At 39.5% G+C, this 18,547-nt stretch overlaps 1 protein-coding gene across 5 annotated transcripts in view; it reads left to right on the top strand.

Moving 5' to 3' along the window:
* Window positions 1-1,789: 1,789 nt before the first annotated feature.
* The window catches only part of grip2a (glutamate receptor interacting protein 2a), a 36,101-nt gene continuing 19,343 nt past the window's right edge, over window positions 1,790-18,547 (top strand). For 2 of the 5 annotated variants that reach the window (XM_053504578.1, XM_053504582.1), the window contains exons 1-6: window positions 1,790-2,111; window positions 11,432-11,512; window positions 12,719-12,854; window positions 17,274-17,437; window positions 18,206-18,292; window positions 18,434-18,509. In XM_053504578.1, coding sequence (XP_053360553.1) covers window positions 1,949-2,111; window positions 11,432-11,512; window positions 12,719-12,854; window positions 17,274-17,437; window positions 18,206-18,292; window positions 18,434-18,509 — 707 coding nt within the window. In that variant the 5' untranslated portion in view covers window positions 1,790-1,948. Of the gene's footprint in view, window positions 2,112-6,274; window positions 6,582-8,237; window positions 8,323-11,431; window positions 11,513-12,718; window positions 12,855-17,273; window positions 17,438-18,205; window positions 18,293-18,433; window positions 18,510-18,547 lie in introns of those variants that run through there. The other 3 variants (XM_053504580.1, XM_053504581.1, XM_053504579.1) reach the window with 3 other exon arrangements.

The following is an 18,547-nucleotide window of genomic DNA, read 5'->3' as shown; positions in this document are numbered from 1 at the left end:
AATAAGTATGTACAAAATAAAAATAAGACTATGATATAAATTATATACAATATAATATAAATATAAATTATACCATAAATAGATATAATATAATATTATATTATATTGGTAGCCCTTAAAAAGCTGAGCATTTTAGACATTATTTGTTTTGCTGTTTTTTTTTTTAAATAAATATATATAGGGCTCAGGATTGTGAGTGTCTATTCTTCTGTTCTTTTTTTTAGCACAGCCAAGCCAATATGATGAACTGAATTTGATTCCATTCTAATCAAGAAATAACACAAATACACATGATCATGTCTTTTTTTTATTGTTGTTTTTGATTCTTTCTTTAGGAAAAAAAATTAATGAGTAATATGTTCATTTTAAGAATTCTACATTTTTGCATAAACAATAAACTGTATAATTTATAAAAACAACTTTTAAAATAAAATGTAATTGTCACATGCTTTGGCGTCTTACCTAAACAGGACATTTTAGCATCACTTTTACAGATGAAAGGAACTCACTGGAGCCTGAAAATGATTTATGATTCATATATTATAATAAATAAATAAATAAATGTATTTACAGCCAACAATGTTTCTCCATTATTACATCCTTAAAAGTAATTAAATCACACTTTTAAATATTAATAATAATTAATTATTTAAAAAAAATATATATGAAAAATTAAATAAATGGTAAATTTAACTAGGTAAGAATAAAATAAAATATAAAATTAAAGTTAAAATAAAATAACTGTACAACAAAAATACACAATATAGAAAAATATATGAAGAAATATAGAACAATAAGAACAGCTGTACAAGTAGATACTGTATATATGTCATTTTTGTGTGGAATGGAGTTAGAATAAATGGTAATTAAAAAAATGGTAATGTCCAGGCTTGTGCAATCCACATATTTAAAGTGTCTTGTGCAGTGCAAATATGCTTAAAAGTGATTTATTTAAAGTGACTCGTGATAAAGTGATTAAACTAATAAACACGAAGTGTAGTTGTGCAGTGGCCACTAGTGTGAACGAATGTCCAAAGCAAAGGCAAAACCTGCCACAGTGAGAAACCGCAGCACTTGGTCATGTCTATGGGTTTTAGGTTTCAGCTGACCACTGACTGCAAATTATTATTAATTATTTCCTACGCATAGTCTTTTATTTTAAGGTCACGTGCAGTTGTCTAAGCATTTCACTGCATATCGTACTGTGTATGACAAATAAAATTTGAATTTGAATTTGCTTTACCGCAGGTGCCTTCAGCTTTACTGTACTGTGCTTGAAGTCTTCTGTAAATGTCACTCTCTTTTATGCTACATTTCATCAAAGTCCCGGTTTGACTCGAACGCCCCTAGTAACTGGGATTCTCAGTGCAGGAATCTTGGTTGCAGTAATCACGTAATTTCTACACATGCATTAAAGATGGACAAAGTGTTTGAGTAATCCTTCATCTTCCAAGGATCTCTGATAACTCATTATAGTTAAATAAAATAATCATATTAGGCCTCTCTGTACTAATGCTGACAGATTCTTCTATTCTATTTATATTACTAGTGATAAAGTCAGTTCTTCTATTGCGTAATGTCTCCTAATGTGTAATGCATGAAGTCAGCTGTAAGCTAAGCTCTCAGGATGGAATTGCTCCTGTGGTTTGTCCAGACTGGATCTCTGCAGAGGGGAGCTGTTCTCCATCTGCTTTCTACTCTACAGGCCAGAAATCGTCTTACATAAACACACACACACACACACACACACACATGCATATTTACTCTGACACACACAGCTCCACGAGCAGCTTCATCTTGCGGAGCTGACGTCTATCATTTTTCCCATCAAGTGACGATGTGATAATAAATAAAATGGGATCTCCTGTGTATCTTCTGACTGGGAGATGAGGGAAGGGAAAGGAAGAGAGATGGCTGTTTGTACACTCGGTGGGTTGTAAAGGCTGAGATGTGGCGGCTGAGTTGCAGCATCAACCCCAAACGCTTTCCCGATGGAGTTTCCTCCTCCGTCAGCTCGGTGAAGAAGGGATCGGGTGCAGGAGCGAAGGGGAAGAGGAGGGTATTCTTCTCTCTGCGCTGCCGCATGGGAGTCATCAAAGGAAGAGTGAAAGGTACTTGTGAGTGTGTGTGTGTGTGTGTACCAGTGTGTGTGTGACCTCAGAATGAAGTCAGGGTGGAAATGCAAAGTGAATATGATATTCAATAAGACGTGTAATGCAATGCAGGTGTGTGTGTGTGTGTGTGTGTGTGTTAGCATACTAAAAGTTTTCACAATATTTTTTCCCTGTATAAGAAACAAAGGTTATGTTTAATATCTATAAGTCTCAGCAATCCTTCAAAAACCACATGATGGCAGTGTTGCTATCAAAAATCTATTAAATTAATTGTTAATGTAAACATTTTTATCTTGGATCACATAAAGCCCTGAGTAGAACTTAAATATGGGGGTGTTTGTAACAATGTATTTACTGTTCAAAAGTATTAAAAGTATACTTTTCTGTATACTAATAAACTTTATAATAATTCTAGAGATTTTGTTATTCTTGACATTTCACATCTATACTGTCTTTACATTCTGTCCCTGTGAAAGGAATAAAAAAAACACAACACATGTCCAAGCTAAGCCTTCATCTAACTATCTCGGAAGCTCTGTAGTCCATCTAGGGACCGTGAAGGCCAATAGTGATTACCCTTGGGTTTATTCCCATTTTTTAGACTGTGGTACTACTGTACGTTCACATGCAGCTTCGTCTTCGGGTAATTTGTGGACGCCAGTAGGCCTAATTAGCATGTCTTTGGACTGTGGGAGGAAACGCAATACGCAGAGGAAACCGCACCAAGCACAAGGTGAACATGCAAACTTCATGCACAGACCTGAGGTGTGAATCAAATCCCTGGAGGTGCAAGGCGACAGTGCTAGCCTCTAAGCAAGCGTGTCACCGCGAGCTAAAACTAACCTCAGTCGTTTGCTAGTCTCTGCTTAGCAACAGTGTTCTTATAACTTTAAGTATAACATGAAGTGGAAAACAAGGTTTGTTTAAATAAATATATTCTAAAATACCACTTGACCAGAAATATATCTCCAGAATTACTTCTAGGAGAGCCTTAGAATTTCATCATAAGGTCATAACAAGCGTTTAGGTTATTTATCAACGATTCAAGCATGGCTGAACAAGGTTACCTATCTATACAGTATGTATCCAGCCATTCATCTATTGAATCATATAGCGGATTCAATTCAATTCAATTCTTTACATTTTATTTATACTAGAAGCAATGGTCATTTTACCAATGGTCTTTGTGGCAAAGCAGATTTACAGTATAGAACGTTATGGAAATGAGTTTGGAAAGTGTAAAGGAATATGTATAAATCATAATTATTGATATAATTATTAATTGTTGATGAGCAAGCTATGGCAAGGGAAAAATTCCCTGGGATGGCAATCGAAAAGAACCTAGAGAGGAACCAGACTCAACAGAGAACCCATCCTCATATGGGTGGTAACAGATAGCGGGCATTGATCTGTAGTCATACTGTGTATTATGAGCCTGAAACGTTCAGTATAACAGGAAAGGTAATATCAAACTTAATGTAATTGTCAATAAAAGCCTGTGACACTTATGAAATGCTTGTACGTCAGTATACCAGAGTAACAGATCTAAAAACACTGACGCAGCCGACTTTGTGAAAATAAATATCTGTGTCATTCCCAATACTTTTGGCCACACGTTGCAAAGTAAGTGTGGTCCTTATATGCTGTGAATGAACATGACTATTAATTTGAATGTAAATAAACAAAGAACCAAACGAATAAGATGCCTAATTCATTACAATTTTATTAACATCTACTCTGTTTTGACATAACACTTAAGCAGAGATCGAGTGCTTGAGCCAGACGGGAGTGTCTGCAGATTTAGATCTCTGTCTGACAAAATCATAGAGGAGAGGAAAGAGAAGAAGAACACGTCTCTTCGATCTCTTTATCTGTGCTCAACATGTCGGAGTGGGGACAGGGAGTATGCAGTGACTGTATTGGAGCTGACTGTGTGTGTGTGTGTGTGTGTGTGTGTGTGTGTGTGTGTGTGTGTGTGTGTGTGTGTGTGTGTGTGTTGGGTCTGGAATGTTCAAGAGACAAATGGACAAATGGAGTGACAGGTGTGAGCGCTGGAGTGCCTAGATCATCATCATCATCCCCCAGTACCACCACCTAAACCAACACACACACACACACACACACACACACACACACACTCACACACACATACACATAGTGTCAATAAAGGAAGTACCCAGTTGCTCTCTCTGGCTGAAAGATCTTCTGACACAGTGAAACGTGAGAGCCGTACCTAACAGACAGTCAAGTGCTGTTAAAGCGAGCAGAGCTGATTTACGCTCAGTAGTTTGAATTTACTGTCCTCCAGTGGGCTGAAATTAAACGCAATAATGTGTGTAATTAGTTAATCATATATTTTAGCTGGTGGTGATAGTCATATACAGTAGCAATAAAAAGATTATTTATAAGCACTGAGTGTAATTGGTTAAAAAAACAGGAATGTTAAAAAAAAAAAAAAGGCTGCGCATCCATGGACCATCTTAACTATATATTTAAAAGAAAATCCAGAATGAATTTTTATCAGTGTAAGAAAAGCCTCATTGTTTATTAGCGCCATAAGGATTTTTATTCCCACACATCGTTTCGCATTATTAAACATTGTAATAAATCCATTTAGTGTACATGACCAGTCAGATAAGTCAGTAAGTGTGAAAACTATTGTGGTGATTTCTAGTCCGGGTTTGATTCCTGTCTCGGGGTCTGTGTGTGTATGGAGTTCTCCCCATGCTTGGTTGGTTTCCCCTGGGTATTCTGGTTTCCTCCCACAGTCCAAGGACATGCAGATTAGGCTAATTGTTCCAGAATTGCATGTGGTGTGTGTATTAGCGTGTGTGTGTGTGTGTGTGTGTGTGTGTGTGTGCCTTGTCCAGGGTGTACCCAGCCTTGTGTCCTGGGATAGGCTGCAGGCCCCCCATGACCCTGTATACAGGATACAGTATAAACAATGAGTGACTAAGTGAGCAAGACAAATAGCCTGGTTATAATTCACTGTACACTTAAAGGTCCCTGGATCCTGTCTGATGTTTCCTTCTTTAGTTTCCGTTCATCAAAAATGTAATTAATAATGAAACTACATCCAGATCTTTAGTACGATGAAGTCAGATAATTTTGGTAATGCTAATCATAAGGTTTTCACAAAGACTTGTTACCTGTTACTAGCTTTAGCTTTAATGGTCCAGGGCAAAAATAAAAAGAGTGAAGCAAAAGATTTGACAACAAATATGTCCTGGGATTTAAAGAAAATATGAATTTATTTAAAAAATATCTAGAAATATTTAAAAATAGCAACTACCATTGGCTCTTTTTCTTTTGGCTGCTCCAGGACCATCCGATCCACACATACACTGTCTTTAATGTGTGTGTGTGTGTGTGTGTGTATGAGTGTGTGTGAGTGTGTATGTGTGTGTGTGTGGTTCTGGTTAAGTACACTGAGTATAAATGTTGGTGGCACATGACTTTAGTGTGTGTGTGTGTGTGTGTGTGTGTGTGTGTGTATGTGTGTGTATGTGTGTGTGTGGTTCTGGTTAAGTACACTGAGTATGAATGTTAGTGGCACATGACTTTAGTTTGTGTGTGTGTGTGTGTGTATGAGTGTGTATGCGTGTGTGTGGTTCTGGTTAAGTACACTGAGTATGAATGTTAGTAGCACCTGACTTTAGTGTGTGTGTGTGTGTGTGTGTGTGTGTGTGTGTGTGGCCCATCACAATAAGTGTTGACTCTTAACACCCTCTGTTGACTCACTATGTTACGTTTCTATGAGTGTGTGTGTGTGTGTGTGTGGGCGTGTGTGTGTGTGTGTGTGTGTGTTTGGTTCTGGTTAAGTACACTGAGTATAAATGTTAGTGGCACATGACTTTAGTGTGTGTGTGTGTGTGTGTGTGTGCGTGTGTGTGTGTGTGTTTGGTTCTGGTTAAGTACACTGAGTATGAATGTTCATGGCATATGACTTGTGTATGTGTGTGTGTGTCTAAACAGTGATAAACAGAGAAGAATAAAGTAAGGACAGAGATGTGTGAATGAGTGAATGAGTGAATATCTCCGGGAAGTGAGGGAGGAGCGATGGGAATGAGAGGAGGAGAGAAAGAGAGGGATGGACTCTCACTCTGCTCAGTCACTTGGAGTCTCATTGCAGCAGTGTCTTTATTCCTGCTTCTTCATGTTACACTCCCATCACAGATGGAGCTTCCCACTCGTGCTCGTCTCCGCTCTCATACCCAGATCAGGCAGGGTGAAGTAAGACACTGAGTTTGGAGACTGAGGAAGAGATAAGGCGTGTGTTGTGTGGATATTTATTCCTGTTTGGAGTCTACAGTTTGGACTTTACATAGATGGTGAAGGATCTGTTTGGGGGTTAATGTTTGGATATTTCGGATAGACAGTGCACTCTGGAGTGTGGACACTGTGGCATGGACAGCCTTTGTCTTTGGACAATACAGTAGTCTATTTTTGGATACTGGAGTATGGATAGTGAGTACCTGTCTGCATGTCTGTCTATACAATACTGTAAAGCGGTGGATAGGTTTGGATTGTACTTCTCCCAATTTTCGACTAGTCAGAAACTGGTGTAAAGGCATGAGCTGTCAGTATCTTAATCTAATTTAACTGTTCAACATTAAATTCAGAATGAATAGTGCGTTCAATTTATTTTAACTAAAATATCCACTGTTATTGTTTTGATTCTGAAGTTTGTATTTTGGTTTGACCATGGATATCCAGTATCTCTTTAAAGACTCGTGGTTGGAATAAGAAGCATCTGTTTATAAACTTTAATTTGGATATTGGAGTTTGGATATCGGACAATGAATAGCCATAATCACTGTGGAGACACTTAGACACTTAGACTTACTTTAAATGTTGGAGTATGAATAAGAAGTATCTCTTTAGAGATTACAGTTTATATAGTGGAGAGACTAGAGATGGGATATTTGAGAATATATAGTTAGTATCTCATTAGCGACTAGAGTTTAGATATTAAAGTGTGAATATCCAGTATCTCTTTAAAAGCTAAAGTTTGGATATTAGAGTATGAACAGCCAGTATCTCTTTAGAGACAAGAATTTGGGTATTAAAGTATGAACAGCCAGTATCTCTTTGGGGCTAGAGTTTAAATATTGGAGAATGAATATCAAGTATCTTTTTGGAGACTAGATTTTGGATATTATATTATAAATATTTAGTATCTCTCTAAAGACTAGAGTTTGGATATAAGATTATGAATAGCCAGTATCTCTTCAGAGGCTAGAGTTTGGATATTATAATGTGTATATTCAGTATCTCTTTAGAGACAAGAATTTGGGTATTAAAGTATGTGCCAGTATCTCTTTAGAGGCTAGAGTTTGGATATTAAAGAATGAATATCCAGTATCTCTTTATAAACTCGAGTTTGGATATTAGAGTGTGAATATCCAGTATCTCTTTAGAGACTAGAGTTTGGATATTAGATTATGAACAGCCAGTATCTCTTTAGAGACTAGAGTTTGAATATTAGATTATGAATAGCCAGTATTTCTTTAGAGACTAGAGTTTGGATATTAAAGAATGAATATCCAGTATCTCTTTATAAACTCGAGTTTGGATATTAGAGTATGAATATCCAGTACCTCTTTAGAGACTAGAGTTTGGATATTAGATTATGAAAAGCCAGTATCTCTTTATAAACTAGAGTTTGGATATTGGAGAATGAATAGCCAGTATCTCTTATGATACTCCAATTGTTAAGGAAACAAAATTGAGAATTGGTATCTCTTTACAAACTAATACTTAAATGTAGCCTAAAACTAATTTAGCTATGGAATTTTTGAAAAACACATTTATAAATACTGTAGAGCTATTGAGATTATTACTACTTTAATGAAAGTACAAGCACACATGCATACAGTATATACTTGATTATTTTCAATCGTTAAAACTATACTATAAAACACTCACAAAGAAAATTTGCTTTTGAAAAATTTTAATTTTCCACACAGTCAATGAAAAGTGATCTTGACGCACACGCCAAATTTAACCTAAACCTGACACAGTGAGGAGCTTGGGCTTGATTTGGAATGCGTATGCTGTGGCATGCTTAGTGTGATGCTGTGAACTGCACTGTGGCTTAGCAAACGTGTATGTGGAATATAGACAGGCCTCATAACTCAGCGTGGAACGGCATGGAGACGTGACACTTCAGCCATGCTGTGTGGTTTATGGAGAGAAGGCCGCAATGGTGAGTCTGGTCTATTTTTTTTTATTTTTTTTTGTAATATCTTTATCTATAAAACCAATACACTATAATAATCTTTTTATTTGAAATAGAATAAAAAACTGCTATAAATATTGTAATAATTACTACACCGGGTCTTCTTATAGCATTTTTTACGGATTGAAAGCCTTATTCCTACAGTAGGGTATGTGGTCAATGACTAGTTATTGATCAGACAAACTTCTTTTTTTTATTAGTTTATTTTCATTTTTATCATGAAACCATCTGTCTAGAACTTTCCTCGCTGATGTTTGTGGGTGCTTATGAAAAACTTTGGAGATCTGAGAGAGACATATTAACCAGGTCTTGTGTCGGCTCTATAAATAAAACCAGGTCTGAAAATAGGCGCCACCAGCATAGTAGGAACATCCGGCATTTAACCTACATCTGAAACGGTGTCATCACAAGCCGGGCTGCCAGAGTGCGACAGTCTAAATTACTATGACTTATTAATTGATTTGTGTAAAGTCACTTGTGTATTCCTTGTGTAAAGAATTTTTAAAAAAACTAAGCAGGGTAAGTCACAAATTATCCGCACTTTGGTTGTAGAATTTATTTTATTTAACTTTTAAAAAAGACAAATGCATCATTTTTCCATTTAATCACCTCATTTTCGTATTCTCTTACTCACTTTCTCACCACTTTATCCTGTATTCAGGGTCATGGGGGCCTGGAGCCTATCCCAGGAGGCTTAGGGCACGAGGCAGGGTACACCCTGGACAGGGTGCCAATCCATCGCAGGGCACACACACACACTCCATACGGGCAATTTAGAAACGCCAGTTAGCCTAATCTGCATATTTTTGGACTGTAGGAGGAAACGAGTACCCGGAGGAAACCCACTAAGCTCAGGGAGAACATGAAAACTCCATTACTCATTACTAGTGATTAGACGGCAATCGAGCCTGGCCGGGAATCAAACCGGGTCCCTGGAGGTGCAAGGTGACAGTGCTAACCACTACACCACCAATGCCGTAGACCACCAAGGCCATACACTCACCTAAGGGATTATTAGAAACACAATACTAATACGGTGTTTGACCCCTTTCACCTTCAGAACTGCCTTAATTCTACGTGGCATTGATTCAACAAGGTGCTGAAAGCATTCTTTAGAAATGTTGGCCCATATTGATAGGATAGCATCTTGCAGTTGATGGAGATTTGTGGGATGCACATCCAGGGCACGAAGCTCCTGTTCTACCACATCCCAAAGATGCTCTATTCGGTTGAGATCTGGTGATTGTGGGGGCCATTTTAGTACAGTGAACTCATTGTCATGTTCAAGAAACCAATTTGAACTGATTCAAACTTTGTGACATGGTGCATTATCCTGCTGGAAGTAGCCATCAGAGGATGTGTACATGGAGGTCATAAAGGGATGGACATGGTCAGAAACAATGCTCAGGTAGCCCGTGGCATTTAAACCATGCCCAATTGGCACTAAGGGGCATAAAGTGTGCCAAGATAACATCCCCCACACCATTACACCACCACCAGCAGCCTGCACAGTGGTAACAAGGCATGATGGATCCATGTTCTCATTCTGTTTACGCCAAATTCTGACTCTACCATTTAAATGTCACAACAGAAATCGAGACTCATCAGACCAGGCAACATTTTTCCAGTCTTTAACTGTCCAATTTTGGTGAGCTCGTGCAAATTGTAGCCTCTTTTTCCTATTTGTAGTGGAGATGAGTGGTACCCGGTGGGGTCTTCAGCTGTTGTAGCCCATCCGCCTCAAGGTTGTGCGTGTTGTGGCTTCACAAAAGCTTTGCTGCATACCTCGGTTGTAACGGGTGTTTATTTCAGTCAAAGTTGCTCTTCTATCTGCTTGAATCAGTCGGCCCATTCTCCTCTGACCTCTAGCATCAACAAGGCATTTTCGCCCACAGGACTGCCGCATACTGGATGTTTTTCCCTTTTCACACCATTCTTTGTAAACCCTAGAAATGGTTGTGCGTGAAAATCCCAGTAACTGAGCAGATTGTGAAATACTCAGACCGGCCCGTCTGGCACCAACAACCATGCCACGCTCAAAATTGCTTAAATCACCTTTCTTTCCCATTCTGACATTCAGTTTGGAGTTCAGGAGATTGTCTTGACCAGGACCACACCCCTAAATGCATTGAAGCAACTGCCATGGGATTGGTTGATTAGATAATTGCGTTAATGAGAAATTGAACAGGTGTTCCTAATAATCCTTTAGGTGATTGTGTATATATATATAGCTCTGTATAAGTTACAAGCTGTAATTAAATTTTTATTACTTACAGCTGGTTTAAATAAGCAGATTATTTGCACACATAAACAGAGAGCATTTTTTAAAAATACTTTTTTGTTCCAATGTAGATAAATGATGCCAGTCTAGAGCTCCTCATGTGTGGCATGTGCTTCCTTGCATTGTGTGTGTGTGTGTGTGTGTGTGTGTGTAGCAGTGATAGCTCTGACCTACAGCACTTGGCACTCTCTGTAAAATTTCACTGCTAGACTGAGGGACATGGCAGGGGTAGGGCGACAGGCAGCCTCCACTTAGCACCATCACTACACCAGAACGGGCAGATTTCATGAGTGTCTATATAAAACACACTGAGTCAGTGTCGCCCCTGGCAAGTTGGCGCTATGAACAATTATTTATGTTGCCTTATATTCAATTCAATTCAATTTTATTTATATGGCGCTTTTAACAATGGTCATTGTCTTAAAGCAGCTTCACAAAAATGAAAGAAATTCATAAAAAAATAATAATAAAAAAAAAAATCATAAAAACTAAAAAAATTATTTAAAATAATAATAATAATAATAAATTGTGGATGTGTGAGAAAAGAGAGGTTGGGCGGGGGACCCCGGACCCTGGAGGTGCAGGCGACAATGCTAACCACTAAGCCACTGTGCTGCCCCAAATTTATTCGCTATTTAATATTTAAAGATTACAATAAACAAAAGCTGTAAGATGTACAGATGCCTTAACATTTCTACTTGTTCAAAATGAAAATTATGGACATTTGTCCAAACCATTCCCTTAATTCCAGATGTTCTTGCAGCACTAATTATGATTATTATTTCATTGTTCCAGATGACGGCCCTTATCCTAAAGGGAATAAAGACTGCGCAGCCAACGAGAGCAGCGTGGTCCCAAAGAGGCGAAGCATTCCAGGTAAAATTCTCGTTAAATAAGATTAACAGGATTCTGTATGCACACACACACACACACACACACAGATGTTGTGATCAGTCCTGTGTGCTGAGGTGAACAGACAGCTTGTCCGCACCAGTGCTCATGCTGAACTCCTTTAGAGTCTCTTTAGAGTGCAGAGTCTCTGCTTAAATCTTGTCCCCTTTTTTCGTTTCTCTAACACTTTCTTGCTCCCTGAGGATTTGCGAGAACAAATTAACTTCTGTTTATAGATCAGCAAAGACAGGGGAAATGATCATAAGAAAGGATCTTTAAAATGCTCCTCATCCACGTATAACCTAAATTCATATGATGTGTATAATAGTAAATAGATGTGTATACCGTAGCTGTCGATAGTACTGATGATGTTTTTCTTAAAGGATTAAAAGTACAGTATCCAAGGTATAAAACAGAACAGGATATGCATTTATAGGAAAATAATCAACAGCAAGGTAGTGTGATGTGGACACAACTTTTGATTTCTGTGGAGCGTCAAGTCACACAAGATCCTATATAATACACACATTAATATAAAACATGCAATCCATACTACTCTCATAACTACTTGTTATGGAAAATTTATTGATATCTGGCCAATCAGATTTAAGAATTTAATTGCTTTCAAAAAACAACACCGGTGATGTCCTTGTCTATCTGGTCATAATGTATTAAGAAATTATAAGGTAGGCTTAAGAGGTCATAAATAGAACATAGGAGGATACAGAGCAATTTATTTCATGATTAAATCTTAAAGGTCACATATTTTTCTATTTCAGTATGTGTGTTAATCCTCCATCTAAAATAATCTCAGATTATATATCAGTTTTTTATACCGTAATCTCTCCCGCTCTGTTTCACACCTCCTCCGAACATGCTGTTATAGTGTCTGTGTAAATGAGCAACTGCTGAGCCACGCCCCTCCAAAGAACATCAGAGCTGGAGCTGAGCAACAAGCTGGAGCAGAGTTTCTCCTCATATGAGGTCACAATAGGAGAACAATTTAATTGGCTTGTTTAAGCACCACCCAATACAAAAATGAAAAAAAGAGGAAAAAAAAGGGAATTAATTTTTCTTTCACAATTTGAATATTTGAAGATAAATTTTGAAAACAGGAAAAGTACATTTTGCATAATAGCTGCCTTTTAATGTAAGCAAAAACAAATGATTTATGTGTGTGTGTGAATATAGATGAGATTCGAGGGCTGACCACAGTGGAGTTGATAAAGAGAGAAGGTTCCAGTCTGGGCCTCACCATCTCCGGAGGCTCGGATAAAGATGGCAAGCCTCGAGTGTCGAACCTCAGACCGGGAGGCCTGGCAGCAAGGTAAGTTACGCCTCTCTCTCTTTCTCTCTCTCTCTCTTCATGTTTACTTTCCATGAGTGATAAACACCACTCATATTCAAAAGAGGCAGTCCTGGCAAATACAAATTTGTTAAGGTACAGCATGTTTTGGCCAGTAAGTTGTCATAAATGTCTCTAACAGCACACATACCGTACATCTGGATGATTTCGACTTGATATATAAAGTTTCATTGGCAAGGTATAGCACAGAGAGCATTTACTGTTTGGCAATACGTCACCCAGACCTCACCATTTAATTAAAAATGCCCACTAGGTGATGTTGGAATGAGGGCATTCTGCAGATAGACTTTGTTAACTTTCACCTTTACTTATTTAGGTCAGAACATGCAGTCGACAAATAGTTTACTATCTAATGTGATGAACAGTACCGGCATCCAAAAAAAAGAGCTTGTGCGTGTGTAATGAAGAAACACTTTAACATCAGACTGAATGGGTTCGATTCCCGCCTTAGGGTCTGTGAGTGTGTGGTGTAGCTCAGTGATTAAGATATTGGACTAAGGTTCAGAAGGTCACAGGTTCAAATCCCACAACCACCAAGTTGCCCCTGTTGGGCCCATGAGCAAGGGGCCTTAACCCTCAACTGCTCAGATGTATAATAAAATAAAAACGTAAGTTCTGGATAAGGGCATCTGGCAAATGCCTCAGTGTAAAATGTGCACCCTGGTTAGGGATAGGCTTCCTGCAACCCTCTATAGGATAAGCTGTATAGAAAGTGAATTAATTGATTAGCTTTGAAATCAATATTTTATGGTCACTTTGATATTTATTTACTTATTTATTATTTTTATCAAAGATGTAAATATCAAGCCAGTAAGCCAGAAAAGTTTGGCTCTTCTTGTCACTGTACATCGCCTACTTTCACAAGAATTGTCCATTGGACTGAGTGGGTTTTATTAAAAAAGCAAAAAATGAAAATACCACCTGAGCCTAAGTATTCACACCCTTTGCTGTGACATATATTTAACACCCGCCTATAAAAGACCTTACAGCTTACAATGCATGTCAAAGCAAATGAGAATCATGAGGTCAAAGGAACTGCCTGAAGAACTCAGAGACAGAATTCTGGCAAGGCACAGATCTGGCCAAGGTTACAAAAAAACAAAAAAAAAAAAACTGCTGCACTTACAGTAAGGTTCCTAAGAGCACAGTGGCCTCCATAATCCTTAAATGGAAGATGTTTGGGACGACCAGAACCCTTCCTAGAGCTGGCCGTCCGGCCAAACTGAGCTATCGGGGGAGAAGAGCCTTGGTGAGAGAGGTAAAGAAGAACCCAAATATTACTGTGGCTGAACTCCAGAGATGCAGTCGGGAGCTGGGAAAAAGTTGTAGAAAGTCAACCATCACTGCAGCCCTCCACCAGTCAGGGCTTTATGGCAGAGTGGCCCAACGGAAGCCTCTCCTTAGTGCAAGACACATAAAAAACACCTAAATGGACTCCAAATAAGATTCTCTGGTCTGATGAGACCAAGATAGAACTTTTTGGCCTTAATTCTAAGCGGTATGTTTGGAGAAAACCAGGCACTGCTCATCTCCTGTCCAATACAGTCCCAACAGTGAAGCATGATGGTGACTTCACAACAACTCTGTGACTGTTCTTGAATGGCCCAGCCAGAGCCCTGACTTAAACCCTATTGAGCATCTCTGGAGAGACCTAAAGATGGATGTCCACCAACATTTACCATCCAACCTGACAGAACTGGAGAAGATCTGCAAGGCGGAATGGCAGAGGATCCCCAAATCCAGGTGTAAAAAACTTGTTGCATCTTTCCCCAAAAGACTCATGGCTGTATAAGATGAAACGGGTGCTTCTACTAAATACTGAGCAAAGGGTCTGAATACTGAGGCCCATGTGATATTTCAGTTTTTCTTCTTTTAATAAATCTGCAAAAATGTCAAAAAAAATGAACTTAAATGGTTTTAGCAAACGGCTACAATATAACAAAGAGTAAAAAACTTAAGTGGGTCTGAATACTTTCTCCATACCCACTCTATATATACAGTATATAGCATGCTCTAAAGGTTTATTATCAAGAGCCATTTAAAAGTCATTTAGATTGCGAGCTCCATGATACTGAACCTTGTGGCCAGATAAGTGTCTGAAAGGTATTACAGTAGAGGCTTTATGGGATGTGGGCAGAGCGGCAGGCGCTGGGGCGTGTCAGGTGTCAGCGTTGTCAATACTGTCAGGAGAACAGGAAGTCTGGATCAATGACGTAAGGCTCCGTGGTGGACAGCGCAGGGAACATTATCCTCCTGGCACACATTACAGCCTTTTCCTACTTTACCCTTTATACTTATATTCTGTAACTTTCATACTCAGGTGGACACTTTTAACATTAACCTGGTCCTGTGATTAATGTCTTGGATAAGGTTTAACCAACTGTGGCAACTTGGTAGTGGCACCGCCCTCGGATCATTAGTACAACACTTTAACACCTTAATCTAGAAATTGAGTGGTTAAATGCCCTTAGAAATGCCCATGCAAGCCAAACAGTACTCAATGAACTTACGGACTCAACTAAAGCTAAAGAATAAGGAGTGAATCCAGATCTTGACTAAGTCAAAGTCAACATTATTGTCAATTCGTCTACATGTACAGTGCATACAGCTTATTTATGTTGCTATTATGTTATTAATTAGGCGATGTTGAGAGCTATGTCGCACCAGGAGAGATCTTCTGTAATGTGCACACCCAGGAACTTGGTCCTGCTCACCCTCTCCACAATTATACCATTGATGGTCAGAGGAGAGTGCTGAGTATGTGCTTCTCCTTCGTCTTTTTCATGTTCAAGGAGAGATTTTTGTCTGTGCACCACCTGGCCAGGCCACTTACCTCAGTCCTGTAGTTAGTCTCATCTTTGTTGCTAATGAGACCTAATGCAGCCGTGTCATCCGCAAACTTGATAAAGAGGCTGGAGTTGTGAGATATTGTGCACTCATGTGTCAACAGCGTGAAGAGAAGGGGGCTCAGCACACATCCTTGGGGGGCCCCAGTGCTCAGAGTGATGGTGCTGGAAGTGTTATTTGCGACCCGTGCTGCCTGAGGTCTGTCAGTCCTCAGGAAGTCCAGCAGCCAGTTGCACAAAAAGGTGTTGAGCTCCAGCTGGATCAGTTTGTGAGTGAGCTGTTGTGGGATGATCATGTTGAACGCTGAGCTGAAGTCGATGAACAGTATTCTAACATAAGAGTCTTTGTTTTCCAGTGGAGGGCCGTAGCATTGGCATTATTGGTTGAGCGATTGGACCGATAAGCAAACTGGAAGGGGTCCAGGGAGGGGGGGAGGGCAGACTTGATCTGCTGCATGACTAACCGCTCAAAACACTTTATAATGGGGGGGGGTTGCAACTGGGCGGAAGTCATTAAAACAGGAGGGGGATTCACAAAATGATTCACAAAGTGTCAGGAATCATGTAGACCATATGTATGTTTGAGTGTGCAGTAAGTACAACTGATTTAACAAACCAGCCACAAAAAACAGGCCAAAAAAAACTTCGTAAAATCATAAACCGTAAAACAAGTCAAATCTAATGAGCTATTTTTATTTCATACGTAATGGATATGTTTTCAAATATATACATCTATTTTATACGTATAGTATCGAAGCTCATTAAAAGCAACTTGAAGACTATTTCCAAATTCGGTTAAGGTGTAGTAACACTATCCCCGCCTGCATTTGCATATTAAAATGTGATTGGCTGTTATATTTTTTGATGCAATAACACTCGTCTCTCATATCACCCCTATCGTATTATTTCGTAGTATACTGTTAAAGCTGAATCTGTGACCAGAGTGGAGAAAATTAGAGTGTTTGTTTGTATTCAATTCTAAATAGACATGTTTAGCTACAGTAAATTGCTTCTTAATGCAGAGTGAATGTGCGGAGTGTGTGAGAGAGTGTGTGTTAATGGTGCTAACGGGCAATTGCACAGTGCTGCAGGAGGGGAGATAGAAAGGCCTAAATTAGCATCCATGCCAGCAGTTTATGTGTCAGCTCAGGCCACACTATACACACACACACACTACACACACACACACACACACACTACACACTATACACATATAGCAGTATGTTGCTTTGCATTTTAAAGCTGATTTGTCATACTGTGACAAGTCATATTATCGTCTCGCACAGACCTGCCTTATTTATACAGTACAGTTCCTCCTAAAGGATGATGTTATGTTCAAACCCACAGCCAGATCTCAAGCTACAGTACATACGACAAGACACAGTGAAGCCCCGGACAGAACAAGCTGTGTTAATCCTGCTTCCCATCTGAATAAAGAATCTCAGAATTACACCATCGTCGCATTTCAGCTCAATCTGCTCATCATCAAAGGCATTCAGAGCAATTTGTTGTGTTTTTTTTTTATAAACCCCAGTCTGTGTGTTCGTCCCAGGAGTGACCAGCTGAACACGGGCGACTACATAAAGTCCGTGAACGGCATCAACCTGTCGAAGCTGCGGCACGACGAGATCATCAGCATGCTGAAAAACATTGGAGAGAGGGTGGTGCTGGAGGTCGAGTATGAGCTGCCTCCTCTGGGTACGTCCCGAGAGACTTATAAAGCACTTATAAACTTCTGGCTCCTGAAACCAGTGCACAAAAACGCAACAGGGTGTTCGAGTCAAACCGGTACTTTTTCTAGTGCATGAAAGTTGATGTCTACAGAAGATTTCAAATAAAAACTTTATACTCTTACATAACCAAGTGGCACGGTGGCGTAGTGGTTAGCCCTGTCGCCTTGCACATACAGGATCGAGGGTTCGATTCCCGCCTTAGGGTGTGTAGAGTTTGCGTCTTTGCCCTGTGCTTGCTGGGTTTCCTTCAAACCAAGTCCGAAGACATGCAGATTATGCAAATTTGGAATTTCCAAATTGTCAGTAGTGTGTGTGTGCATGCCCTGTGATAGACTATCATTTCCACATATTTGGGCCAAGGAGTTCCTGGGAGGCCAGCGTTTCAGACTAATGCATCAGACAGTCTGATCATACCCTGATGCACTAGTGAAACATTGGAAGAACTGCACTATTGTAGCAGGGGATTATATAGAGAGTTTTTACTCTCATAACAGTCCTGTCTGCACAATCAAAAGTCCCGGTTTGACTTGAACACCCCCCGATGTGGGAACCCACCTGTGGTTTGAACCCCTGAGCTAGCGCTACAGTAGCACCATGTTTTCAGGACACCGTGTCACTGTGTAGGCTCAGTATCAGAGCGAGGAGGTTGGTGAGTGTTATTCCGGAGAACGGTGCCAACTGTTATTTCTGTCTCGTTGTTGCTGAGCTGCTTCGCTCCGTCTGTGTGTTTCAGCTCCCAGCAGTCCCAGCAGCGCCATCTCCAAAACCATCGAGGTGTGTCTGGAAAAAGAAGGGAACAGTTTCGGATTCGTGCTCCGAGGTACAGCTGTGTTCGTAGCTTTTCCCTTTTCTTCTCAAAGCCTTTAAAAAAAAACAAAAAAAAAAAACAGGAAATTAATTCTCATTATACTGGAATAAACAAATGTTTTGTGTGTGTGTGTGTGTGTGTGTGTGTGTGCAGGTGGGTTTCATGAGGACTGGCATAAGGCTCGTCCTCTAGTGGTGACCTACGTCAGACCAGGGGGCCCTGCAGACAGGTGAGAGAATCTGAGTCACATGTGCACATGAGTGTGTG

Source organism: Clarias gariepinus, chromosome 9 (assembly GCF_024256425.1).
Source record: "Clarias gariepinus isolate MV-2021 ecotype Netherlands chromosome 9, CGAR_prim_01v2, whole genome shotgun sequence".
NCBI classification, from domain to species: domain Eukaryota; kingdom Metazoa; phylum Chordata; class Actinopteri; order Siluriformes; family Clariidae; genus Clarias; species Clarias gariepinus.
The sequence above is the reverse complement of the archived record's forward strand: the minus strand, read 5'-3'. Positions and strand labels throughout refer to the sequence as shown.